Below are 24,449 nucleotides of genomic sequence, written 5' to 3'. Positions count from 1 at the left end.
ATGCTGTGGCCAAGGCTGCAGTCCTCCTGCCTCGGCCAGCCTCCCTTTGTGTCCCATCGTCTGACATTAGTGGGATTGTTTGTAAGAGGTTTGTGTCATTATGGTGGGACACTTGGTCGTCACTTCAAGACAATAAGCTCCGGGCCATAAAACTGTTCCCAACAGCTTGGGCAACCTCCTCCCAACCCTCTCGGCGAGAGGAGGTCATTTTGGCCAGGTTGCGGATTGGACATTGCTGGGTTAGCCACCGCTACCTGCCATCCGGCGACCCCGCTCCGCGGTGCCCTTGTGGTCACGCATTGACAGTGCGCCATGTTTTATTGTTGTGTCCCCGTTTTAATCAATCTCGTGTTGTCCTGTCTCTGCCATCTACCCTACAGGAAATTTTAGCTGATGACGCTCGAGCAGTTGCTCGTGTTCTTCGTTTTATTACTTTGATGGACTTGTCCAAAGACATCTAACTCTTTTAATTATTTTATCTGCGTCTTTGTAAGAACTTTCTGGTGCCCCCCCCCCCCCCCCCCCCACCCTTTGAGTTTTACCAGATTATATGTGCACTTACATTTGTGACTGGGCCCTAATGACCTTAGTAGTTGAGCGCCCTAAAACCCCACAAAGAAAAACAGCAGTGGGCAAACAAGTGTACTGTAACCTACTTCCCTTGTTTTCAGACTGCATTTCCTCAGGATTCTTCCAGTGAGTCTCAGTCTGGCATCTGCTTTACCGACGATTAATTTGATATGGTCATTCCATTTTAAATCACTCCTAATACCTACCCCCAGATAATTTATGGAATTAACTGCTTCCAGTTGCTGACCTGCTGTATTGTAGCTAAATGATAAAGGATCTTTCTTTCTATGTATTCGCAGCACATTACACTTGTCTACATTGAGATTCAATTGCCATTCCGTGCACCATGCATCAATTCATTGCAGATCCTCCTGCATTTCAGCACAATTATCCATTGTTACAACCTCTCAATATACTACAGCATCATCCACAAAAAGCCTCAGTGAACTTCCAATGTTATCCACAAGTTCATTTATCTATATAGTGAATAGCAACGGTCCTACGACACCCCCTGCGCACAACTGAAATCACTCTTACTTCGAAAGACTTTCCTCCATTGAGAATGACATGCTGGGAACTCTCCAATCCAATCACACAATTGGTCTGATAGTCCATATGCTCTTACTTTGTTCATTAAACGACTGTGGGGAACTGTATCAAATGCCTTGCGGAAGTTGATAAACACGGCATCTACCTGGGAACCCGTGTCTATGGCCCTCTGAGTCTCGTGGACGAATTGCGTGAGCTGCGTTTAACTTGATCATCTTTTTCGAAACCCGTGCTGATTCCTACAGAGTAGATTTCTAGTCTCCAGAAAAGTCATTATACTCTAACTTAATACATGTTCAAAAATTCTGCAACTGATGGACGTTAGAGATATAGGTCTATAGTTCTGCACATCTGTTCGACGTCCCTTCTTGAAAACGGGGATGACCTGTGCCCTTTTCCAATCCTTTGGAATGCTACGCTCTTCTAGAGACTAGAGATGGGGGATCCGCTCTTGAACTAATTCATAGAGTTCAATCTTTCAAAGGAGTGAACAATCAGTGATTCAGAAAAAAAGAACGGTAGCTCCAAACGTTTCCCACGGCAGAGAGAGAGAGAGAGAGAGAGAGAGAGAGAGAGAGAGAGAGAGAGACGGAGCATATCAGCAGCGCCTCTGCTGGTCACAGCACAGTGCACGCCACACAACACAGCCAGCGCCGGCCTCTGCCCTGCTTCTACCCTGGCTGCCTGCATTGTGCAGTGCCCCATTGGATTTTGTGTTTCACATATGCCATGGCGTCTCTGTGCGTCGTCTGCCGCGCAGTGTCTGGCGCAGCGTAACTTCGCATCGCACTGTGTCGGCGATCGTTTCAGTCGCACGTCCTGCCCTCTGGGCAGTTGATGCGAGCAACAGGACAGAGAGCCACCTAGCGGATAACATAGGAACTACTTGCAAAAACCCGCTCGCAAGGGAACGAACTATTTGTCTCGGAGCGGGTGAGTTCACCGCTACCCCCTTCCTCGGAACTCGCCCGCTCAACGCTCGCCCCACCGTCTCGACTCTAGCCAGAGCGTCGAGCAAAGCGACTCGGGTGTCACTGTGGTCTCTGCGGTCTCAGCTCACGCAGTAATACAGCTCGCGGCTCGACCTGCTCGACTCAGCGCCTCTGCATCGGAGTTCGTCCCCACTGGATATTGTTCTTCGTAGTAATGCCGCTATGTATATTACATTATTATGTTATGTATACATCAATTGTTTTTATTTTATTTTTATTTGTTTAAACTGATTAGATTAGGTTCCTGATGACTCCTCTTACTATAGGATTTTTATTATAGACACTCGAATTTACGCTTTAATTACGAGCGAACCGATAAACGTATCGCAAAATGTGATACACCAATATTTTCCTTGTTTTATTCTGCGTAAGGCTATATGCAGCACTTTCGTTTTACAGTCAAATTTATATTTTTTTTCTTATTCTGGTACGGATTTTGCGATTTTAGGCGTCTTCGAAAGGAAACGTTCACTTTAAAAATATATGGCTTGCGATGTATTTGTATGAGGTTAATGAAATTTTAATACGTTATAGCCAAATATATTGTTAATGTAAATCTCAAGTTACAACATTTTCCGATCACCCAAAAAACCACGATAGTGCAAAATAAATCAATAATCAAAAACTTTGTCATATCGTGGAAATTTCAATAAACAATACAAATTTCTTACTCATTATCTGTGTCACTTCAAAATAGGATCAAATAAGATCAAAATACAGGTATAGTACTGGAATAAACCAAGTTTAAAGGGCAATGTGCCTTCCATTTATTTTATATTGTAAATGAGTGGTGAGTCATGAAAAAGAGCTAATTCATTTCAGGGAGTGAACAGTTCTGATCCAATCTCTGAAAAGAACAGTTTTGCCCATCTCTACTAGAGACCTACGGTACACCGCTGCAAGAAGGGGGGCAAGTTCCTTCGCGTACTCTGTGTTAAATCAAACTGGTATCCCATCAGGTCCAGCGGCCTTTCCTCTTTTGAGCGATTTTAATTGTTTCTCTATCCTTCTGTCGTCTATTTCGATATCTACCATTTTGTCATCTGTGCGACAATCTAGAGAAGGAACTACAGTGCAGTCTTCCTCTGTGAAACAGCTTTGGAAAAAGACATTTAGTATTTTGGCCTTTAGTCTGTCATCCTCTGTTTCAGTACCATTTTGGTCACAGAGTGTCTGGACATTTTGTTTTGATCCACCTACAGCTTTGACATAAGACCAAAATTTCTTAGGATTTTCTGCCAAGTCAGTACATAGAACTTTACTTTCAAATTCATTGAATGCCTCTCGCATAGCCCTCCTCACACTACATTTCGCTTGATGTAATTTTTGTTTGTCTGCAAGGCTTTGGCTAGGTTTGTGTTTGCTGTGAAGTTTCCTTTGCTTCTGTAACAGTACTCAGTTGTTGTACCCTGGTGGCTCTTTTCCATCTCTTATGATCTTGCTTGGCACATACTCATCTAATGCATATTGTACAACAGTTTTGAACTTTGTTCACTGATCCTTAGCACTCTCTGTACTTGAGGTAAAACTTTACTGTTGAGCTGTCAAGTACTCTGAAATCTACTTTTTGTCACTTTTGCTAAACATAAAAATCTTCCTACCTTTTTTAATATTTCTATTTATGGCTGAAATCATCGATGCTGTAACTGCTTTATGATTGCCGAGCCCCTGTTCTGCGTTAACTGTTTCAAATAGTTCGGGTCTGTTTGTCACCAGAAGGTCTAATATGTTATCGCCACGAGTCGGTTCTCTGTTTAACAATGGATTTTCCATTGTTTGAAATAATATTTAGTACTTTAGAAGGCTTTCATCACCAAAAAAGTTTAAGAACCACTATGCTAGAGGAGTGATTACTCTCCCCCATTCACTTTTGCTGATCCGAGGTGCAGATTTTCAGGTGCATATAAGACCTCTGCTCAGTTTAGATGGAATGACATCTGGTTGACTACTGCCTCCTCTAATAAATACCACACTATCAAGGAGACTACTACTGCATGGTGCTCTTCCTTCCATTACTCCCAGAAAGGATCCACCATTCTGTCGCCTTCGCAGTGATCATGTCAGGCTAACCCTTAGTTTTATTTTACCTAATGAGCCAACCTACATTGTAGTTGTCAAGCATTACAGACAATAGCTTTTATCCTGGTGGAATGCCCTGTTCTTCTGACTCTCCATGCTAAGCCTGTTCTTGTGAATGCTTTGCCTCAGTATTGGCATATGATTCATGGGTGGTTGAACTTGTTCTCCTTTTTGTCCATGAAAGTGGTTTCTATTTTCAGATGTAAGGTTTTAATCTACCTTCAGGGCAGAGGTTAGGTAGTAGAGGTCGGGATGGCTCCCGCTACAGGTTGGGTCTGGGGGACCGTGGACACTACCTCCTTCAACGGCTCACTTTTTCATCCCTCTCTTAATCTGTTTTAATTGCATTTATCTGCGGTTTGTCTTCTTTTCTTCCACACCGTACTTTCTGTTTCAGAGGTAGCACTCTGTTAAATAGTGGGTGCTCTTAAAGCCTCGATTGCACTGGAGAAGGGATGGGCAGCTGTGGGTAGGGTGACTCCTGTTGCTTGCAGAGCCCCGGGGATCCCCTCCTGCTACCTTACCTGTTTCTTCGTTCATGTTTTCTTTATTGATGGTGCAGCCTTTTTTTACTGTTCCGAATGTGCTGACTAGAAGCCATTCTTAGGTGTGTAACTGTCTTTGCCCTTTCTCTGCTGGTAGGGGTCGGATGCGGGGTGGGACTTTCCTCGCCATTGGATGAGCCCTGGGAGAACATCATCTGCTCTGACCTATATACTGGCCTGATCCATACACTTCTTCCTAAACTCTTTCTGAGCTCTGGCATCAGTATTGCCTTCAATGCCTTGGTATTACTACTCCTACGTACTTTTGTGATCAGAACACATACTTCGCAGTCATCACTAATTCCGAACAAACTGCCCCTGGATTGAGGGACTGATAACCTTGCTGTTCAGTCCCTTAACCAACCAACAAACCATTTGTCTAATGTTGCTAGGTCAGACAGTTTACTAATTCGTTCTGCTTTGTGTAGGGCTTGGAGTCTATATTCGAGATTGGTTCTAGAGGTAGTCCCTTAACCAACCAACAAACCATTTGTCTAATTTTGCTAGGTCAGACAGTTTACTAATTTGTTCTGCTTTGTGTAGGGCTTGGAGTCTATATTCGAGATTGATTCTAGAGGTTTGTGAGTAGGTAACTCAAGCATTAGAATTAACAGTATGTAAGAATATTTTCGTTGCATGTGGGTGTAGGGTTTCAATTTGGTTTGGAGATTGTGTGGCTCGCATTACCTCAGAAGAAACCTTTTAGTTAGTTTTCCAACCGTTCTTACGCTTACATAGTATGGTGGAGGCCTGCTCTTTGGGAGCAACAAAACTATCGTGTTAAGATTGTGTCCATAAGCTATTTTCTAACTGACTTATCTACATGTTGTAGTTGTGTGGGTATTCAAGTGTTGATTATAGCAGTTTTGCTTCATGTGCGTTCTGTTGTTGCATGGAGAGTAGTACAAAAGTTTTTGTTATTGATTTTATGATAATTTCTTAAATTTTTACATTCCAGTTGTTTGTTGTTCAGTCTGCCTTTCTGATATTTTCTGTTATCTATTAATAAGCCCAGGGTGTGTGTGAAATGTGCATGGATTGAGTGTTTATTGGTTTTGATATCAATAGGTAACTATACCATATCATGTAAAGTGGTAGCTCACACTCTAAGCTAAACGTCTGAGCAGACAGAATGTAACTTGCCTCTTCAGCCCAGCATTTGGCAGATGACCACAGCTATAACCCGCATTGGAGGACACAGTGAAAGCAACAGGCTGCAGTGATGGCCCCCACATGGCGGAAGTGATATTCAGTGTATTGTTTTGAAGACTTCTGTTTACAGTATACAATAGTGTCCTCAGTGATAATGTTCTTCTTTTTGTTCTTTGATGAACCTTCATCACAGAATATTAGAACCAGCAAATAATTCCAGTCTTATTCCTGTTTACATTGTTGAAATAAAGTTTTGCCCAACAATACTTGTTAATGAACAGAGCTGTAGTAAATGATCAGCTCAAGTGTTACCAGTCAATGTTAAGTGCAAAGTAATGTGAATAATGACAAAAATATGTGATTGTAATTGTGCGTAAGAAAATTTGTAAGGCTATCCAATCGATGTACATTTGTGTTTGCACAACATGACGAGAGCTCTTAACAGAGTGCCAAATCATGAATGTGGCTGGCACACTCATTGTTGTGGCATTACAGAGTATGTCCATTTTAGTCATTTGTGATGATGAACCTCTCATTTTTTCGTACACTACCAAACCGACTCATTGGAGGTTTTGCTATGATTTTATGAAGAATGAAACTTGCTGATGCATATAAGTCAAGTATACTTTTGTGCAAGTGTGGTTTGGGCATAAGAGGGATGCTGATAAGATTTTAATTTTGAGCCGAAGTCGTGTGCTGATTGGATCATCACAGTTCTAGTGACATCCTTTCCATCCTAGTCACACATTTGCTGTGCTTTAAAGTCAATAGCCTAGAACTAACCTTCATGTTTTCCTGTAGTGGTGTAATTGGTTATGATATTTCACAAATTAATGACTTGCTTCTTATCATTACACGTTAATCTTCTCCCATCATAATTTAAAATACCTGCACAGTTGTTGGAAAATGAGTTTTCTACCGATTCCTTTTCTCACTTTGAATCTCATCCTATTACTAGAAGTTAGTACGAGCCCTGTTGCTCACTTGTGTTCACTGAAGCTGTTTTCTATTTTATCAGTATTTTTGCGAAGTACTTAATACACACTGATTTACAAGCAGTTTCTTGAATGAATGAATGAATGAATGAATAAAAAACACTAGTGGTAAGTGATTAGAACACAATCTGATAAGAAAGATGTGAGTTAAATGCTCAGGTGGATGAACTGTACTATGATGGCTTATTGCCTCTTAAACTATGAAAGTGAGAAACTCTTCAATTTAGAAAATTATTACAGGGACTGGAGCGCACCGCTCGGGGTAAATTTGAAGGTGGTGATGCAGCGTGGGAAGAGGAGAAATTGGGCAGTTATGCCAGCAGTGAACTGCGTCTTGTGGAGATACAGGAGGAGCTTTGCTCTGATGTTGAACGTGGCAAGAACCAGGCAAGTCAACATTATTATTTGCAAACTAAGTTTATTTCTTTGTGTTTTCTTGCATTACAGGGTGTTACAAAAAGGTACAGCCAAACTTTCAGGAAACATTCCTCACACACAAAGAAAGAAAATATGTTATGTGGACATGTGTCCGGAAACGCTTACTTTCCATGTTAGAGCTCATTTTATCACTTCTCTTCAAATCACATTAATCATGGAATGGAAACACACAGCAACAGAACGTACCAGCGTGACTTCAAACACTTTGTTACAGGAAATGTTCAAAATGTCCTCCATTAGCGAGGATACATGCATCCACCCTCTGTCGCATGGAATTCCTGATGCGCTGATGCAGCCCTGGAGAATGGCGTATTGTATCACAGCCGCCCACAATACGAGCACGAAGAGTCTCTACATTTGGTACCGGGATTGCATAGACAAGAGCTTTCAAATGCCCCCATAAGTGAAAGTCAAGAGGGTTGAGGTCAGGAGAGCGTGGAGGCCATGGAATTTGTCCGCCTCTACCAATCCATCGGTCACCGAATCTGTTGTTGAGAAGCGTACGAACATTTCAACTGAAATGTGCAGGAGTTCCATCGTGCATGAACCACATGTTGTGTCGTACTTGTAGAGGCACATGTTCTAGCAGCACAGGTAGAGTATCCCATACGAAGTCATGATAACGTGCTCCATTGAGCGTAGGTGGAAGAACATGGGGCCCAATCAAGACATCACCAACAATGCCTGCTGAAACGTTCACAGAAAATCTGTGTTGATAACGTGGTTGCACAATTGCGTGCAGATTATCGTCAGCCCACATATGTTGATTGTGAAATTTACAATTTGATCACGTTGAAATGAAGCCTCATCCGTAAAGAGAACATTTGCACTGAAATGAGGATTGACACATTGTTGGATGAACAATACGCAGAAGTGTACCCGTGGATGCCAATCAGCTGCTGATAGTGCCTGCACACGCTGTACATGGTACGGAAACAACTGGTTCTCCCGTAGCACTCTCCATACAGTGACGTGGTTAACGTTACCTTGTACAGCACCAACTTCTCTGACGCTGACATTAGGGTTATTGTCAACTGCACGAAGAATTGCCTCGTCCATTGCAGGTGTCCTCGTCGTTCTAGGTCTTCGCCAGTAGCGAGTCGTAGGCTGGAATGTTCCGTGCTCCCTAAGACGCCGATCAATTGCTTCGAACGTCTTCCTGTCGGGACACCTTCGTTCTGGAAATATGTCTCGATACAAACGTACTGCGCCACGGCTATTGCCCCGTGCTAATCCATACATCAAATGGGCATCTGCCAACTCCGCATTTGTAAACATTGCACTGACTGCAAAACCACGTTCGTGATGAACGCTAACCTGTTGATGCTACGTACTGACGTGCTTGATGCTAGTACTGTAGAGTAATGAGTCGCATGTCAACACAAGCACCAAAGTCAACATTATCTTCCTTCAATTGGGCCAACTGGCGGTGAATCGAGGAAGTACAGTACATACTGACGAAACTAAAATGAGCTCTAACATGGAAATTGTGTTTCCGGACACACGTCCACATAACATCTTTTCTTTATTTGTGTGTGAGGAATGTTTCCTGAAAGTTTGGCTGTACCTTTTTGTAACACCCTGTATAATAAGAAATAAGAGCAGCACACTGAAAAACCGAATTTTGTTGTATACTGATATAAATTTTTTTAGTAAGAAAATAGTTGTTTCCCTTAAGAAAACAGCAAGCATTAGTAAGAAGTGAGAGGATTATGATTTTTCTGCCTCTTGTAAAGTTTCTTTTGTCAATGTTCACATTTTTTGAGCAGTTTTTCTTCTATTCAGAGAGAAATTTTTAATTCTAGTGTCATCTGCTTGCTGAAGATGCAGAGCAGTTAATTGAAGAATGGTGGTCTAGCGGACAAAAACAGGATTTATACAGCTGGCTGTGTATTGAGAAAATGGAGTTCTGCTGTCCAGAAAATCATTTTGGAAGTGACTGTACACCATGTCCTGGTTATCCAGATAATATTTGTGGTAAAAATGGAAAGTGTAAGGTAAAACAGTGTTCTCTGCTTTTCTCATAAAAGATTTCCATCTGGAAATTGACTCTTGCTCTCTGAATTATTGAAAATAAATGTTCACCTTTCATTGAAAAGTGTGTGTGTGTGTGTGTGTGTGTGTGTGTGTGTGTGTGTGTGTGTGTGTGTGTTTTCATGTTCATATTGTCTTGGGAGAAATGCATTCAGTGAAGGTTAGTTAAAATAAAATGTATATGTAATTCTTGTAGTATTGTTATTAATAAATATGTACACACATGTCCGACAACCAGACTATAGTAGAGTTGGTGGAAGAAGATCCCTGAGAGTTGCAGCAGGCTTGCTGAAGCTGCTTCACGCATCTGCCTCAACCAGTCACTTACCACAATTTTTTGTGTGTGTCTATAACAATGCCTCATTGTTATCACAGCTGTATAGATAACCATTGTTTTTGTGTGCAACTACTTGGCCTTACAGTTAAAAGCTGACAATAGCACTATCATCTGTTTGGGATCTTCTTTCATTATTATAATGTTATTGCCCTTACAAGAATTCATTGGTATATTTTTCTATAAATGATTCTACAATTTTCTGTTTTGGGTCCATCTGGACCTCAAAATGGTAATCAAGAGAGTAAAAGTATGTGGCATAGCGAAGGCCGTTGAAATACCCATTGAATAAGTACACAGTACCTTGTACAAAAAGCTGTAAATGGGGAAAAAAAAATTGTGCCTGGCAGGCGCCAGTTTAGCTAATTTTGAAAATAATTTGTCTGGGATAAGGTTTCAGTGAAGTTTTTGGCAATGTTTAAAGTGTAATCTGTTGGATTTTCCCCAGTTTGTGATTGTGGATGATGTCGTGATCTGTCATAACCACCAGAACTTAAGTAGCAGTTAAAAAATGGGTAAGCCTTGTTAAAGATATGCTAGAGAGAGAAAAGACAATTTTTATCAGTTGTTTAGGTAATGGGTAGTATGTTTAGGTATTTCCAGAATATAATTCATATAGATCACTGTAAAAAAAGGCAGAATATAACTGTGCCCTATTATGCTTCATTGTTGTTTTATATGAAATGTAAGTTTAGTGAAAAGCAAACAAGATTGACATCCAAAAATATTTTCTTTAATCGCCTTCATGCAATTCAGTAATCACAATAACAAAATTGTATGGTTTAAGCTTTACACTAAGTCCTCGTCCATTCTATTCTCTGCCTGTTATTTAAAATTATTTTTCGTCATGATTAATTTGCACTCAAAAGTAAAGTTTAGAATTGTGTACCTTTGCTTTCCTATTTCACCGTTATTGTTGTTTTATCTGTGTTTAAAAAGGAATGCCATGCTAAAATTATGTCGATCTCTCTCTCTCTCTCTCTCTCTCTCTCTCTCTCTCTCTCTCTCTCTCTCTCTCTCCCCCCCCCCCTCTCCCCACCCCTCCATTACCCAACCCCTCTTCCCCATTCCTCTGTACCTGTTGCCTATATCATTGTAATGTGTAATGGTGCTTACAGAAATGTTCCTTATTCCAGGGTGCAGGCACACGTAAAGGTAATGGTAAATGTTTGTGTGATTCTGGTTATTCTGGTGATAACTGTGATCGATGTAATGAAACTAGCTATGAAGCATACCGTGATGACACCAAACTACTTTGCTCTCCTTGCCATATGTCGTGTGTTAATGGCTGTTCCGGAGCAGGTCCTAAAGGTAAAAAAAAAAAATTGTTTTTTATATTTTTATTTTATTTTGAATTGTTTTGGAGTGTGGAATGATTGTGTGGTGGTTTCAGAAAGAACTTTTAAAACTAGTAAGACAAGGAAAAGTATTAATACAGAGAGATAGAGAAATTAGTATAATTTGAATATGATCTTACCATTACATGTGAAACCATCTCCTGCTTATTTAATGGTAATGTATCTTGTTCTTCCCACCAACTTGTGTATGGTAGTGTGTTTTTGCAGTTGAGACCTGTAGTCTGTACTTTACTTTGGTAAGTCAGTTATTATTAATAAATTTTCTCCTGTCTTTGGTCTTAAATATGGGCATTTCTTCCCATAACTGTATGTATATTGTGTTGAAATTCCATTCGCGGTTAGTTTTGTGAAAACTTTTTATATGTCTGAATACTCTTACTGCTTGGACACTAGACGGTACAAAATGATTGTTAGAGCTTGTGTCTCCATTATCCAAGTATTGTCTTATTGGTTATCACTGTGTGTGTGTGTGTGTGTGTGTGTGTGTGTGTGTGTGACAGTGCCAATTTGCTAGTGTGTGTGGGACTGGGGCTATCCTCCAGGCTGGAAGTAACGGGCTGGCTTCTCTTAGTCTGGAATGTTTCCAGTACTACATATCGGGGTACATGTTTTTCAAGCCATGTATGTGTGACATGAAATAGTGACAATACACGTCGTAGACAACCTGACAACATTGTTTCGGAAAAGGAATTATAGGATGTCAGTATATTATCACATTCTTGTGTTCTGTTGTACAGCTGTGAGCTCAGTAATAAATAGTAATCTGATAATGTAATGTCTATGTTTTACGAAATTAGCACTGTTTTGTGAATGATTAGACAAATTAATTTGAATTTGCCACACTATGAGCCAGAAGACAAAATTGATAGAAAAAGAATGTGTTTGTTGCAAGATGTGGTGCTCGCAGCTGATGTAATGTTTAGCATCGCAGGCTGGCGTGGTGCAGGTCGCCATGTCAAAACCGACCACCAGCAGCTACTTGTTATTTATTAGTTACCATCTGGGCAGATAACTGGATGGCAGTGTCAGTGCTGCCAGCCAATGAATTTACCGACAGAATAGGCTGCACAACACGGGGCAGCAAACGACAGTGTGGCATGCCTGCAGCACAGGGCAGTGGATAGGGGTGTGGCATGGCCGCAGCACAGGGTGGTGGATGGGCGTTGTAAGCACAGTCTTGGTGTGCTGTGGAAGTATTGCAACTCTTCAGGAGCTCCGGCTGATAACTACAGCAATGTCAACATAGTCTGAATAAGGCTTTTTCCACAAGAACACCGACCACTAAGGTTTCTTCTCCCACCGACCAACAAGGTTCGATGAATCTGTCGTGGGTCCTTTCCTCTGTACTCAGCAGAGCTGTGGTTCACACACCTATCCTCTTTGGCAGAGCTGATCCACTATATCGCAAACTGTTTCCCATTTAGATTTTCATTATTCTAATAGTGCTTGAGCCCCAACCTTAATTGGCTATTTAAAAATACCTTCTTCCTAAGGTTGACCCACTCAGCAGGTAACTGGTGTAAAGGAGCTCAGATGGGTGGGCAGTTTTTTACCATAGACACAGGCTGCACAACTTAAAGTGAAGACAATAATGATACTTCAAACACCAATAATCACGTCTCCGTGATACTGAGAACTGTGATACTGCTAAATATGCTGGAGCTGCTTTGCAAGTGTGTGTGCTTTTAGAGTTGTTACTAACACATTCAGTGTATGAAGATGATTAATTCCATGGTATCATTGAGGAATGTTAGATTATGGGCTGGGAGTGCCTTCAGTGGTTTATCTAGCTGATTCAACAAAGGTTGCATCACATTCTCAATGGTAGTTTCAATTAGGATAGATGGGAGATGAAAAGTTTGTCCACTGATGTCAGAAGTTGTGCCACTAATTGGCAAATCGCTGCCTTGCGGCCCTAAGTGTACTGTGTCCATATTTTGACCTTGCTGATAGGTTTATCTGGTGTACTGTCCTCCTCTGAAAATAAGGTTGTGATACCAGTGTGTCCCACGGGCATCCTTCTGCTCCTGTTCCCACTAGGAATAATTGCACCATGCATCCCCTTGAGTTGATCTGGATCACTTAGGTCGGGCGTTTTGTGACCCACTCTCTCTGACGATGTTCATCTGCTAACATTAATGCATAATTCTTCCATTCTTTAAAATCGACATTACGTCTTTCATTCTAATTTGTACGTGCTTTCCCAGTGTGTTCCATCGTACCAGGTAGAGGTAGACTGTAAAATGTCCATACCAGACATTGGTTGTTGTCACTGGAAATCAGACCAGCACACAGTAGGGCACAGTTGGTGTTGATTCCTACTGTTGTGGCCTGATAAAACAGTGATAATGTTTTCTCATCTGGTGTGGTGATTAGCTCTAATGCAGTTGTTAGTTACTTCTGGGCTTTCTTTAGGCCAGCCAGGAATTATTCAGAAGGGAACAGTGTAGGGGTCAACTGCTCATGCACCACATGGTGTATGGCCTCCTGCAACTCTGTTACCTCTACTTGGGCACCCAGTGTATTTCCAGAATGAAAATTTCACCCTGCAATGGAGTGTGCACTACTGATATGAAACTTCCTGGCATATTAAAAATGTGTCCTGGGCTGAGACTCGAACTTGGAACTTTTACCTTTTTTAGACAAGTTCTCTACTAACTGACCTACCCAAGCATGGCTCTCACACTGTTTAAAGTCTGAAAAGTAAAAGCTGAGGTACTGGTGGAGGTAAAGCTATGAGGATGAAGACAGGAGTGATGCTTATGTAGCTCAATCGGCGGAGCACTTGCCCGTGAATGGAAAAAGTCCCAGACCTGAATCTTGGTCCAGCACACAGTCTTAATCTGCCAGGAACTTTCATCCAGTATATTGTTGGCCAGTGTTTACAAGAGTCTTGCTGCGGCAGTCCTGGTGTCCAACAAATCTAGCTGGGTCTGTATAACATTCAGATCCTGATTCACCGTGTGAATGGAAATTTTCACATAACATGTCAGTTCTGCTTTTGGTTTCCATAGCATTTGAGTGTTGTTTAGCACAACCTGTTTTAATGCTCACCAACTGTATAGTGTACCACTCAGTTATAGCTTTATTACTATCCACCATTCCTCTCACCTGCATCAGAGTATCATTGAGCTCCCATATATCATTGGTTTCTAAAGTACAGGGTACTTTTTTCAACAACCAACCTCCCATGTCGAACCAACGTCTCTCATATTGCTGCAGTGTGTCCTATACCAAATTCACCACTTGGTGTAATTGTTTTCACACACATTTATAGGAGAGCTGTAACCTCAGTATTCTCCCTGCACTTCTCCCAACATTCCCAGCTTCTCAGCCTCCAGGTGTAGTTGAAAAAGTTTCCTTCAGCAATCGTACTTTCTGACTTCCCACATATTGTATGTTAATTTTAATGTCTAATGGTGGCTCGGTAAGATGTCTTCCTGTCTAGAGAACAATACGCCTCTTCCATTCATTGATCTCGCAATGCGCCTACCCCTTTCTTGCTGAAGAAGTACAGTACTGCCAGAAGTATTATTCACATTGTGGTCATCCTTGGTGGTGATGCTACCTGGTGAAAGGAAGCTGCAATTTCTCCCCATACCTGCTTTGAGAGATCTGTTGTCCATGCATGCATGCATGCATGCATGCATACATACATACATACATACATACATTATCAGTTATAAACAAAAGCCTACTTATGCCACCTGACATGAGTTGTTAGTGTAACTGCACGAATTCACTTAAAAATAAACCACCTTATTATACTCCCCCTATTTCCATGATGTATTCTATGCTGCTAAAAAAATATGGTAAGAAAACATCACAGTCACTGTGAGGACTATTGATGTAATAACTAGGCACCTTAATTGTTGTGTGGTGAACGTGTTCCACTTCTCCAGAATGAGATTTTCACTCTGCAGTGGAGCGTGCACTGATATGAAACTTCCTGGCAGATTAAAACTGTGTGTCGGACCAAGACTCGAACTCTTGGACCTTTGCCTTTCGCGGGCAAGTGCTCTACCGACTGAGCTACCCAAACACGACTCATGCCCCGTCCTCACAGCTTTACTTCTGCCAGTACCTCGTCTCCTACCTTCCAAACTTTACGGAAGCTCTCCTGCGAACCTTGCAGAACTAGCACTTCTGTTAGCCTGTGAAGGTAATGGGCTAGTTTGCCGTTTGTGAATACATAGCAGTCAACACAACTGCTTCATCAGATCTAAGATGAAGTTGGTGCCCTGATCTGTGATTATTGTCTCTGGAACATGGAACTTCAATAGACAATTATTTATCATTGAATGTTCTACTGTGTTCACCTGTTGATTTGGAATAGCATCATTGACACATGTTAGGAGAATTGATGTATGATTGTCAGAATGTAGCAGCTTCTCACTGTTGTTTGGCTAAAAGGTCCTAAAATATCCATTCCAGTCATCTCAAAAGCTTAGTTGCCTCTGGCAACTTATGTAGTGGTACATTTACATCTTATATAGATACTCTGCAAGCCACTGCATGGTGCGTGACAGAGGATATTTGTGGGTGACTTAACTCTGAACATGGCACGCAGTTTCTTAGATACCATATTTACTCGAATCTAAGCCGCACTTTTTTCCCAGTTTTTGTAATCCAAAAATCCGCCTGCGGCTTAGAATCGAGTGCAAAGTAAGCAAAGTTCTGAAAAATGTTGGTAGGTGCCGCCAAAACTAACTTCTGCCGTCGAATATATGTAGTGCTACAACGGCGTGCTTTGCAGGCATGAATATAAATACTGACACCAAAACCTCTGCGTCGGTAAATAAATTAAAAGAAAAGGTAGAAGAATGTGAACATTATGCCATGTATTCTTTCGTGTTTGCTGCTATCTCATTTAAATCCTGTCTGCCTAATAAACTACGAAACTGGAATGAGACAAGAGCAAACGTGTAAGAATATACATATGATGTCATGTTTATATTCGTATTATTCTTATACTGACTAGTGATACAGTCAGAAATGGAGCACGGCAACTGACTAGATTTTTAAATCTAAGACTTTGTGGTTGCACTGAGGAAGAAATCATGGAGATTCTTACGAGGGGCAACAGTGAGGGTGAACTACTTGATTTTGATGAAAGTGATAGCTCTTCCACAGAGTCCGAAAGCTCTATTCATAAACCATCCACATCAGCAGGGGTGTCAAAGCAGTCTCATGTTTCGACAAGAGATGTTAGTTGTTCTGAATCTGAAGAATCAGAAAGTGATAGTGAAATGCCTATGAAGAAAGCACGTTTTAGTGATATGTTTGACTGGAAAGAAAATGACTTTCAGCCAGTTAATCACGCATTTGATGATACGCTGTCGGGACATGTGTGTCAAATAGGGAATGAGTCAAGTATTCTGTCAGTTTTCATGTTATTCTTTACACAAGAACTGATGAAATATATAGCTGATGAAACGAATCAGTTTTATTTATTCATCAAGGAGAATACTCCCGATGAACAATGAACTGTGGTGCGAAGCCTAGGCTCACAACAGACAAGCTAGCGGCCAGAACTTCGAAAGGCTTCTGAGACATGGGTCGGGAAGTCCGCTGTCAGAGTTATCTCGTCATCAGCACTCAGGTATAGTCTGTCGGTAAACTGAAGAGTGAGCAGAGTCCACACTCTGCCTACCCATCTATGTCACAGGGCACTTCTACAGGCTGTTTCACAACGTAGTGCCGGCCCTGCTGCGGCGCACACTTTAAATCTGTGGCGACGTGTATAGATATGTTCCGGCTGCGATTATTTTTAGACAAATGCATTAAGACTATACGAATACAAAAGACGATAGCTTCTTCCGAAACAGATCATTATAGAGTAAATAATATTAACATAAAAATGGAAGTCAGAATTCTACTAAAAACATAGAACCAAATGCCTGTGCATGTCATCTATTGCTATTCGTAAAACGAATCCCATATAGTGCAGTCAATCTGTAGAATTTAAGGTTTGTTCCTACTTTGTGTTTCTACTAAAAGTTAGAAGTTTCTTTTGAAGGGCTGCATTGAAACTTAACAATTCTTGCAATACGAAGAGTGTTTAAAAAGTGACCAGAAATTTATGATTTCATGTGTTGTATTACTTTTTTTGCCTGTCTTCCTAAAAAAGTCTGAAAAGTAGATTAACAAATAAAGTTCTTACAAAAAATAAAAAAATAAAAATTAATATGTGAACGCATATGGTTCATGGTGTGGGCTCCTGTTGTCATGTCCTAGTTCGTGAACCACGGGCAACGTATGAGTGGCCAAGTAAGTGGTCCTGACAGTCGGGATACCAGTTACTTTGGAATAAGGCTGGGCATCTCGGACATGTTCTGAGTCGTGGTCACCTTTGTGCTCAAATGGCAAAGACTACCAAATCCACCGGTTAGTCCCTCAACCATTAGGGGTAAAACTCAATGGGACCCAGGGCAAATAAGGCTAGCAACCTGCTTCCCTGGTACTTTAATATGAGGCTGGCAACAATCAGAGCAAAATGCCTCGGACCTTTGGAGGTGACGGAGTCCGACCTCTAATTGACAAACCAGGGACTCCTAAGATACGACTCGGCAAATGAATGGTAACGAGATGGGGAGCTATTAATATCAATGGGGGCTACTCTGGGAAGAAGGTAGAGCTGGCAGAGGCTGCAAGTAAGATGGGGTTGGATGTTTTAGTTGTTAGTGACATTCGGGTAAGGGGTGAGAAAGAAGAGGAAGTGGGAGAAACCAAGGTCTACCTGTCAGGAGTCAAAGCAGGAATAGCACAATTGGGTGTAAGGCTTTACATCAGGAAAGAAATGGAACCCAGCGTAGTTGCAATAAGGTATGTAAACGAACGACTGATGTGGATAGATTTGACAGTGTCTAGCAAGAAAATTAGGATTGTGTCAGTATATTCGCATTGTGAAGGGACAGATCAAGATAAGATGGATAGTTTTTATGAGGCACTCAGTGATGTAGTTGTTAGAGTAAAGGACAAGGACAGTGTTCTGCTCATGGGTGATTTTAACGCCAGGATTGGAAATCGAACAGAAGGGTATGAAAAGGTTATGGGTAAATTTGAAGAGAATATGGAGGCCAACAGGAACAGGGAACAACTCTTGGATTTCTGTGCCAGTATGGGCTTAGTAACCACAAACTCTTTTTTTAAACATAAGAACATTCACCGGTATACTTTGGAAGGCAGAGGAACCAGATCTGTCATTGACTATATAACAACAGATCAGGAATTCAGGAAGGCTGTGAGGGATACACATGTATTCAGGGGATTCTTTGATGACACTGATCATTATTTAATCTGCAGTGAAATTGGTATTGTGAGGCCGAAAGTGCAGGAGGTGAGGTCCATATGTAGGAGGATAAGAATGGAGAAACTTCAGGATAAGGAAATCGGGCACAAGTACATAACAGTGATCTCAGAATGGTACCAGTTAGTTGAATGTAGTCAATTACAGTCATTGGAAAAGGAATGGACAAGGTACAGGGACACAGTACTAGAAGTGGCTAAAGAATGTCTTGGAATAGCAGTGTGTAAAGGTAGGATGAAGCAAACAGCTTGGTGGAATGACACAGTCAGGGCAGCCTGTAAAAAAAAAAAGAAGGCATATCAAAAATGGCTACGTACTAGAACTCAGCTAGACAGAGAAAGTTATGTTTTAGAAAGAAGCAAAGCCAAACAGATAATTGCAGCATCCAAGAAGAAATCTTGGGAAGACTTTGGTAACAGGTTGGAGACTTTGGGTCAAGCTGCTGGAAAACCATTCTGGAGTGTAATTAGCAGTCCTCAAAAGGGAGGTAAGAAGGAAATGACAAGTATTTTGGACAGGTCAGGAAAACTGCTGGTGAATCCTGTTGATGCCTTGGGCAGATGGAGGGAATATTTTGAAGAGTTGCTCAATGTAGGTGAAAATACGATCAGTAATGTTTCAGATTTCGAGGTAGAATGGGGTGGATAGGAATGATGATGGAAATAGGATCACATTTGAGGAAGTGGAGAAAATGATCAACAGATTGCAGTGCAGTAAAGTGGCTGGGGTGGATTAAATTAAGTCGGAACTCATCAAATACAGTGCAATGTCAGGTCTTAAAAGGCTACACAGGATAATTGAAATGGCATGGCAGTCGGGACAGGTTCCATCAGACTGGACCAAAGCAGTAATCATACCAATCTTTAAACATGGAAACAGAAAAGATTGTAACGACTACAGAGGTATCCCTTTAATCAGCGTTGTGGGTAAAATCTTCTCAGGTATTGTTGAAAGGAAACTGCGAGTATTAATTGAGGACAAATTGGATGAAAATCAGTGTGGGTTTAGGCCTCTTGGAGGTTGTCAGGACCAGATCTTTAGCTTACGGCACATAATGGAGAAGTGTTAAGAGTGGAACAGGGAATTGTATCTATGCTTTATAGATCTAGAAAAGGCATATGACCAGGTTCCTAGGAGGAAGTTATTGTCTGTTCTACGAGATTATGGAATAGGAGGCAAACTTTTGCAAGCAATTAAAGGTCTTTACATAGATAGTCAGGCAGCAGTTAGAGTTGATGGTAAATTGAGTTCATGGTTCAGAGTAGTTTCAGCGGTAAGACAAGTTTGCAACCTGTCTCCACTGTTGTTCATATTATTTATGGATCATATGTTGAAAACAATAGACTGGCTGGGTGAGATTAAGATATGTGAACATAAAATAAGTAGTCTCGCATATGCGGATGACTTAGTTGTGATGGCAGATTTGATTGAAAGTTTGCAAAGTAATATTTCAGAGCTAGATCAGAAATGTAAAGACTATGGTATGAAGATTAGCATCTCCAAAACGAAAGTAATGTCAGTGGGAAAGAGATATAAACGGATTGAGCACCAAATAAGAGGATCAAAGTTAGAACAGGTGGACGGTTTCAAGTACTTAGGATGCATATTCTCACAGGATGGCAACATAGTGAAAGAAGTGGAAGCGAGGTGTAGCAAAGCTAATGCAGTGAGCGCTCAGCTACGATCTACTCTGTTCTGCAAGGAGGAAGTCAGTACCAAGACTAAGTTATCTGTGCACCGTTCAATCTTTCGACCATCTTTGTTGTATGGGAGCGAAAGCTGGGTGGATTCAGGTTACCTTATCAATAAGGTTGAGGTTACGGATATGAAAGTAGCTAGGATGATTGCAGGTACTAGTAGATGGGAACAATGGCAGGAGGGTGTCCACAATGAGGAAATCAAAGAAAAACTGGGAGTGAACTCTATAGATGTAGCAGTCAGGGCGAACAGGCTTAGATGGTGGGGTTATGTTACACGCATGGGAGAAGCAAGGTTACCCAAGAGACTCATGGGTTCAGCAGTAGAGGGTAGGAGGAGTCGGGGTAGACCAAGGAGAAGGTACCTGGATTTGGTTAATAATGATTTTGAAGTAATAGGCTTAACATCAGAAGAGGCACCAATGTTAGCACTGAATCGTGATCATGGAGGAATTTTATAAGGGGGACTATGCTCCAGACTGAACGCTGAAATGCATAATCAGTCTTAATTGATGATGATGATGATGATGATGATGATGATGATGTGAACGCATCTCGTATGTCAAGCTTTTTACATGGAACTCCAGAATCGGTGCAGATGTTTCAAAGGAAATTTCAGCAGTGTTTAGAATAGCCATTGCGCACATGTTTTAAGCAATATGTCTTAGAATTAGGTCAATAATAACAGAAATTTAGTGACAGAATACATTGAATTGCTGCTGTTCCATAAGCGTCAAAGGTTTTAAGTATTGAATCACATTCTACTAGCGAATAGTTAATTAAATTTAGGATGAAGTTCTTATATTATTACTGATTTTTTATAACTATTGATAAAGGTATTTATTGCATTGAACCACATTTGGCTGTATTTATCTTGGAAAACTGTTTAACATTTTTACTACCATGTAGTAAATTTCCACCAAAAGAAACTTTATAGCGTATGAGCAGAGTCGTGCTTGAAAGGGCACACAACGTATTTTTTAAGAAATTATTCATTGCCTGTTTACTACATCGTATTTTAGACGTTGTCATCAACAGTGTCACTGTCGTCGTCGTCACTTTCTAAATTTATAACTATGGTGTCTAGCATGTCTCCAATAATCCCATCCTTAACCCAGTACTGTCTTTCAAGTGTCTTGTGTAAAACATCTTTCTGCCAACGAAAATCTATTTTTCGTTTCATGGCAGTAACCAATTTCCATAACGTCAGTACTAGTGTTTTGTTCATGTAAAAGTCCTCCATCGTTTGTCGTATAACCGACTTTGTGAAACTGTCTATAATGATGGGTTTCCTCCTGAAATTATTAGTTTTCTTTCTGGTGATTCCAGTAAACCATGCGACTTATTTTCGCGTTCCTTCCTTATGTGCCCTATTGTGGCGAGGCTCACGTTTGCATAAATTGCAGCCCTTTGAATGGGACTGGTAAAACTAGCAAACAGTTCTTTTTGTGTCGCCTCCTTACACACGCTGTTATAACATTAGAGACGACTGGACGCTCTTTACTCCGCAGATACCTCCTCTTTGTATTCTGCACATTTTCTTGAATTGCAGGGCAATTATCCATCACTTCCTGATACCTAAGTATATCAGTGAGTATACAGAGTTAACTGACTGACACTGGAAACTACGAGCCACGAACAGAAACAACGTATATCACTGCACGCCGATCTACACCGCTGGACAGGTAACGGGTAACTGCTTTTGGGTGCCCCTGTAGGCCAGTGACAGCGTTCTTCCGGGAAAGGCCACTTCCCCCACCAAAAGCGCTGCTCGCTCTTGAGATTACAGACAGACTATAGCGGCGCACCTATACTCGTCATCAGCGCTCAGCGGCCGGCAAGCGGGTGTGACTTTAACTCGTAAACAGCACTCAGGGGAAAACCGGCGGCCGTCATTAGGGCCCAGGGAGCGGCACGCAGCATGACGAGTAAACTCGTCAACAGCAGTCAAAGGGTTAAAGAGGGTAATAACATGAAATAGACAGACATCTATCCAGACCATCACCCAGGAGTTCCAAACTGCATTAGGATCCACTTCAAGTACTATGACAGTTAGGCGGCCCCCCTGTGGGTCTGGGGGTTAGAATAGACCTGAGGTATCCCTGCCTGTCGTAAGAGGTGACTAAAAGGAGTCTCTCACTTTTCAGCCCTATGTGCTCAGGTCTCATTCTGTGGTTTGACCTGCCACTTTCAAAATTCTACAGAAGTGCGGGCCATATGGGGAAGGACATCATATGTGGTGCACGAGTGCCCTTAGATTCGATCTCCTGAATATCTTGTGATGGCTTTGCAGATCCACCTGCGATTCAACTATTTGGGCGAGGACACTTTTCCAGGGTATGTCGTCTTCTTCCATTGTCTCCTGTCCTCTTTTGCCCCCATGACAATATTGGATTTCTCTGCATCCAATATCCAGCATGGTAGCCAGTCCGTTGTGGTGGGGCCGTCATTTACCAATTTTGTGGTAGCCCCCTGACAACACAGGAGTCGCACTACTGTTGCCTGAGCTGTAAACTCCCCACATATGCCAAGGAGTAGATGCCCGTTTTCCTGGGTCATGAGGACTCCCGGCAATGGCCCTCATGCCAGTTTGCCTTTGCTGTGGCTGGGTGGCGTGCGTGGGGAGAGCCCCTGATCGGAGTGGATGGCATCAGGGCGGATGACCTTCAATGAAGCGGACTGAGTCACCTCTTGCTGGTGACCGTATGGCACGTACAGCTACCGAATGGAAAGTCATATTCGCCTCGGTTTTTAGTCTGTAGCAGAACTGATGGGGACTCTTTTCTACCTACAAAGCCTCAGTTTTTCATTGAACACCTTGAGGATAAGTTTGGAGAAGTGACAGCACTGTCCAAGATGCGAAACAGCGCAGTCTTGATTCAGACAGCAGCCCCAGCCCAAACCCAAGTGTTACTCACCTGTGACAAGCTGGGTAATATTCCTGTTTCCATCACTCCCAATAAAAGCCTCAACATGGTCCGGGGGATTATTTTCCATTGTGATCTCCTCTTGCAGTCTGAAGACGAGCCCCACGCTAATTTAGAATGGCAAGGTGTTCATTTCATCTGGTGTATTTACAGGGGACCCAAAGACCAGAGGGTTGCTATCGGTGCCGTCATCTTGGCCTTTGAAGGTGATTCATTGCCTGAAAAGTCAAGGTGATAGTTTACCCCTGTGATATTAAACCATATGTCCCTCTCCCTATGCGGTGCTTTATGTGCTGGAAGTTCGGGCGCATGTCTTTCCGCTGCACTTCCAGTGCCACATGTCGAGACTGCGGACGTCCACTGCACCCAGATACTTCATGTGTGCCACCTCCCACTTGCATCAGCTGTAGAGAGCACCACTCCCTCTGCTCGTCAGACTGCCCAGTACTCCAACAGGAGTGGAAAATTATGGAGCAAAAGATCCTGGACCAGTTTACTTACACAGAGGCTAAATGTAAATTAGAAAGATTACACCCAATTCGGTTGACGTCGACATACGCTGCAGCTACATCACCATCACCATCGCCGTCCAATGTGCCAGTCGTTCCTCCCTCTGTGCCATGAACAGGGGCCCCTCCAGCCCACCAGAATACATCTGCCCCCTTGGTGATAGGGGGCAAATCCCCAAACACGGGACATCGGTCCACTCTCCTCTGCTGGAGAAGCAACAGCCTCCTACGGCTCCACTTGTGCAGAAGGGGTCCCCTGGGGGCCCTCTCTTCCAAGGTCTCCACTAATGCCACGGCGGACACTCGCCAGTGGCTCAAGAAGCCAAAAGCTGCTGGACAAAGAGCTTCATGGTCTTCATTCATGCGTGAAGCTGCTTCGGAAAAATCTTCCCAGCAAGCCCCTAAAGAGAAGCGAGGGAGCAAGCAAACTAAGTAGTAGTCTGTTTCCAGAATGAGATTTTCACTCTGCAGCGGAGTGTGCGCTGATATGAAACTTCCTGGCAGATTAAAACTGTGTGCCCGACCGAGACTCGAACTCGGGACCTTTGCCTTTCGCGGGCAAGTGCTCTACCATCTGAGCTACCGAAGCACGACTCACGCCCGGCACTCACAGCTTTACTTCTGCCAGTACCTCGTCTCCTACCTTCCAAACTTTACAAAAGCTCTCCTGCGAACCTTGCAGAACTAGCACTCCTGAAAGAAAGGATATTGCGGAGACATGGCTTAGCCACAGCCTGGGGGTGTTTCCAGAATGAGATTTTCACTCTGCAGCGGAGTGTGCGCTGATATGAAACTTCCTGGCAGATTAAAACTGTGTGCCCGACCGAGACTCGAACTCGGGACCTTTGCCTTTCGCGGGCAAGTGCTCTACCATCTGAGCTACCGAAGCACGACTCACGCCCGGCACTCACAGCTTTACTTCTGCCAGTACCTCGTCTCCTACCTTCCAAACTTTACAGAA

At 42.3% G+C, this 24,449-nt stretch overlaps 1 protein-coding gene across 1 annotated transcript in view; it reads left to right on the top strand.

Annotated features, from left to right (window-relative positions):
- Window positions 1–24,449, top strand: part of LOC126185086 (cysteine-rich with EGF-like domain protein 2) — a 105,687-nt gene that overhangs the window by 42,100 nt on the left and 39,138 nt on the right. The window contains exons 3-5 of the mRNA XM_049927874.1: window positions 7,123–7,269; window positions 9,126–9,317; window positions 10,825–10,999. Of these exons, the coding sequence (XP_049783831.1) occupies window positions 7,123–7,269; window positions 9,126–9,317; window positions 10,825–10,999 (514 nt within the window). The remainder of the gene's footprint in view (window positions 1–7,122; window positions 7,270–9,125; window positions 9,318–10,824; window positions 11,000–24,449) is intronic.

The sequence above is a fragment of the Schistocerca cancellata genome, chromosome 4, assembly GCF_023864275.1.
Source record: "Schistocerca cancellata isolate TAMUIC-IGC-003103 chromosome 4, iqSchCanc2.1, whole genome shotgun sequence".
In the NCBI taxonomy this organism is placed as follows: domain Eukaryota; kingdom Metazoa; phylum Arthropoda; class Insecta; order Orthoptera; family Acrididae; genus Schistocerca; species Schistocerca cancellata.
This window is presented reverse-complemented; position numbering and strand designations above follow the sequence as displayed.